Genomic DNA, 2,026 nt, shown 5'->3' on the forward strand with positions numbered 1-2,026 from the left:
TCGTCTCCTATTTCAACGCTTGGCAGAGTATGGAGTTGTCATCAATACCGCCAAATGCCATTTCGGAGAACCAGAAGTCGACTTTCTCGGTTATCGTGTAACGGCGGAAGGAATTCGTCCGCTTCCCGAAAAAGTTGAAGCTATCGTCAACTTTCCTCGACCAGAGAAAATTAAGAAGTTACGTGAATTTCTCGGCATGATTAACTTTTATCGGAAATGTGTTAAAGGTGCTGCAACAACACAGGCACGCCTTCACGAATTTCTTCAAGGTTCTAACGTAAGAGAGTCTCATCCAGTTCCGTGGACTACAGAAGGAGAAGCCGCCTTCAATGCCTCTAAGAAACAACTGCAAGATGCAACGCTGTTAGTGTACCCAGATACGTCACTACCGTGGGCTGTTTTTACCGACGCGTCCGAATTTGCTATCGGCGCCGTTCTTCAACAGCGCAGAGGTACCGTCTGGGAGCCGCTCGCCTTCTTCAGTAAGAAGCTTCAACCTTCCCTGAGGAAGCGATGCCCATACGACAGAGAGCTCCACGCAATTTATGAAGCAGTTCGTAAGTTCAGGCACATTTTTGAAGGTCGTCACGTGACCATTTATACTGATCATAAACCGCTGCTGCATGCTTTCAAACAAAATCCTGATAAAGCAAATCCTTGGCAGTTCCATCGCCTCGATTTTATTGGTCAGTTTTCAACAGATATTCAGCATGTCGCAGGTAAAGATAACGTTGTTGCCGACGCCTTATCGAGAATCGAAGCCATATCCACAGCAATCTCGACGGCCGAACTAGCACAGACACAAGCAGCAGATGCCGAACTCCAAGAACGTCTGCAAGACCCGAATGGCGTCCTTCAACTACGACCTATCAACATGCCAGAGAGTCCAACTCCAATTTACTGTGACGTCAACGATCAGCTGATTCGTCCCTATGTACCATTACCGCTACGTAAGAGAGTTTTTGATACTCTGCATAGCGTCAGTCATCCAGGGGCTAACGCATCAACTCAGCTGGTTGCTCAACGTTTCGTCTGGCCGAGTTTAAAGAAAAACTGTCGTCTTTGGACTCGTGCATGTCTCGCATGCCAGAAGAATAAAATTTCACGACATGTGGCATCGCCGATTCAAGACTTTCCCGGGGGAAGAACAAGACGCTTCCTACACATTCATGTCGATATCATCGGACCATATGTACCGTCCTGAGGTTACCGTTATTGCCTGACAATAATCGACAGATTTTCACGTTTCCCAGAAGCATTCCCGATTCCCGACATTACCGCTGAGACTGTTGCCGGTGTGCTCTACGCAAACTGGATTTGTCGTTATGGCGTTCCACTTCGGATCACGACAGATCAAGGGACACAATTCGAGAGCCAACTCTTCAACGCTCTCGCTCGAAGTACAGGCAGCAGACATATTCGCACGACGGCATTTCACCCGCAAGCTAACGGCATGGTGGAACGTCTACATCGCCAAATCAAAGCAGCAATACGGTGTCACGAGAGTCCTCATTGGGTAGATACCCTCCCCACCGTGCTTTTTGGAATTCGTTCAGCGTGGAAAGACGATCTTAACGCCACATCTGCCGATATCGTATTTGGAGAGCCACTTCGATTACCAGGAGAATTTCTCGCTCCTGCTCCGAACAATGGCCTACCGGCAGTAACGTAAGGTATTCGTATTTAAAGAACTCGCCTCATGTTCGCACGTTTTTGTTCGTTTAGATGCTGCTCATCATGCATTTACGCCACCGTACGAAGGACCACATCGTGTCATATCGCGACACGAGAAGCATTTCGTCGTCTAGATCAATGCTCAAGAAACTGTCGTATCCATTGACCGTCTGAAGCCAGTATTTTCCATTGCCGAAGACGAAGCAGCCGACGCTGACTTGCCGGATGACGACAACGATTCAGACGACACTCTATTACCGTCGTCAGAACAATCGACCCCTGGTACGACACCAGATGCCTCACCCTAGTGGAAAAAAACCTAAGGCAGAGGTGTAACACGCCTAATCAGAAT

At 48.2% G+C, this 2,026-nt stretch overlaps 1 protein-coding gene across 1 annotated transcript; it reads left to right on the plus strand.

The window, feature by feature from the left end:
- Positions 1-227: 227 nt before the first annotated feature.
- Positions 228-1,520, plus strand: LOC107046731 (the record flags this gene model as incomplete). Its single annotated transcript, XM_015269429.1, has 2 exons — positions 228-950; positions 1,237-1,520. Coding segments are annotated over 2 exons (1,007 nt in total), but the record flags the coding sequence as incomplete, so codon positions are not given.
- Positions 1,521-2,026: the final 506 nt, after the last annotated feature.

Source organism: Diachasma alloeum, unplaced genomic scaffold (genome assembly GCF_001412515.2).
Source record: "Diachasma alloeum isolate Michigan unplaced genomic scaffold, Dall2.0 Dall_scaffold_01786, whole genome shotgun sequence".
Lineage (NCBI taxonomy): Eukaryota > Metazoa > Arthropoda > Insecta > Hymenoptera > Braconidae > Diachasma > Diachasma alloeum.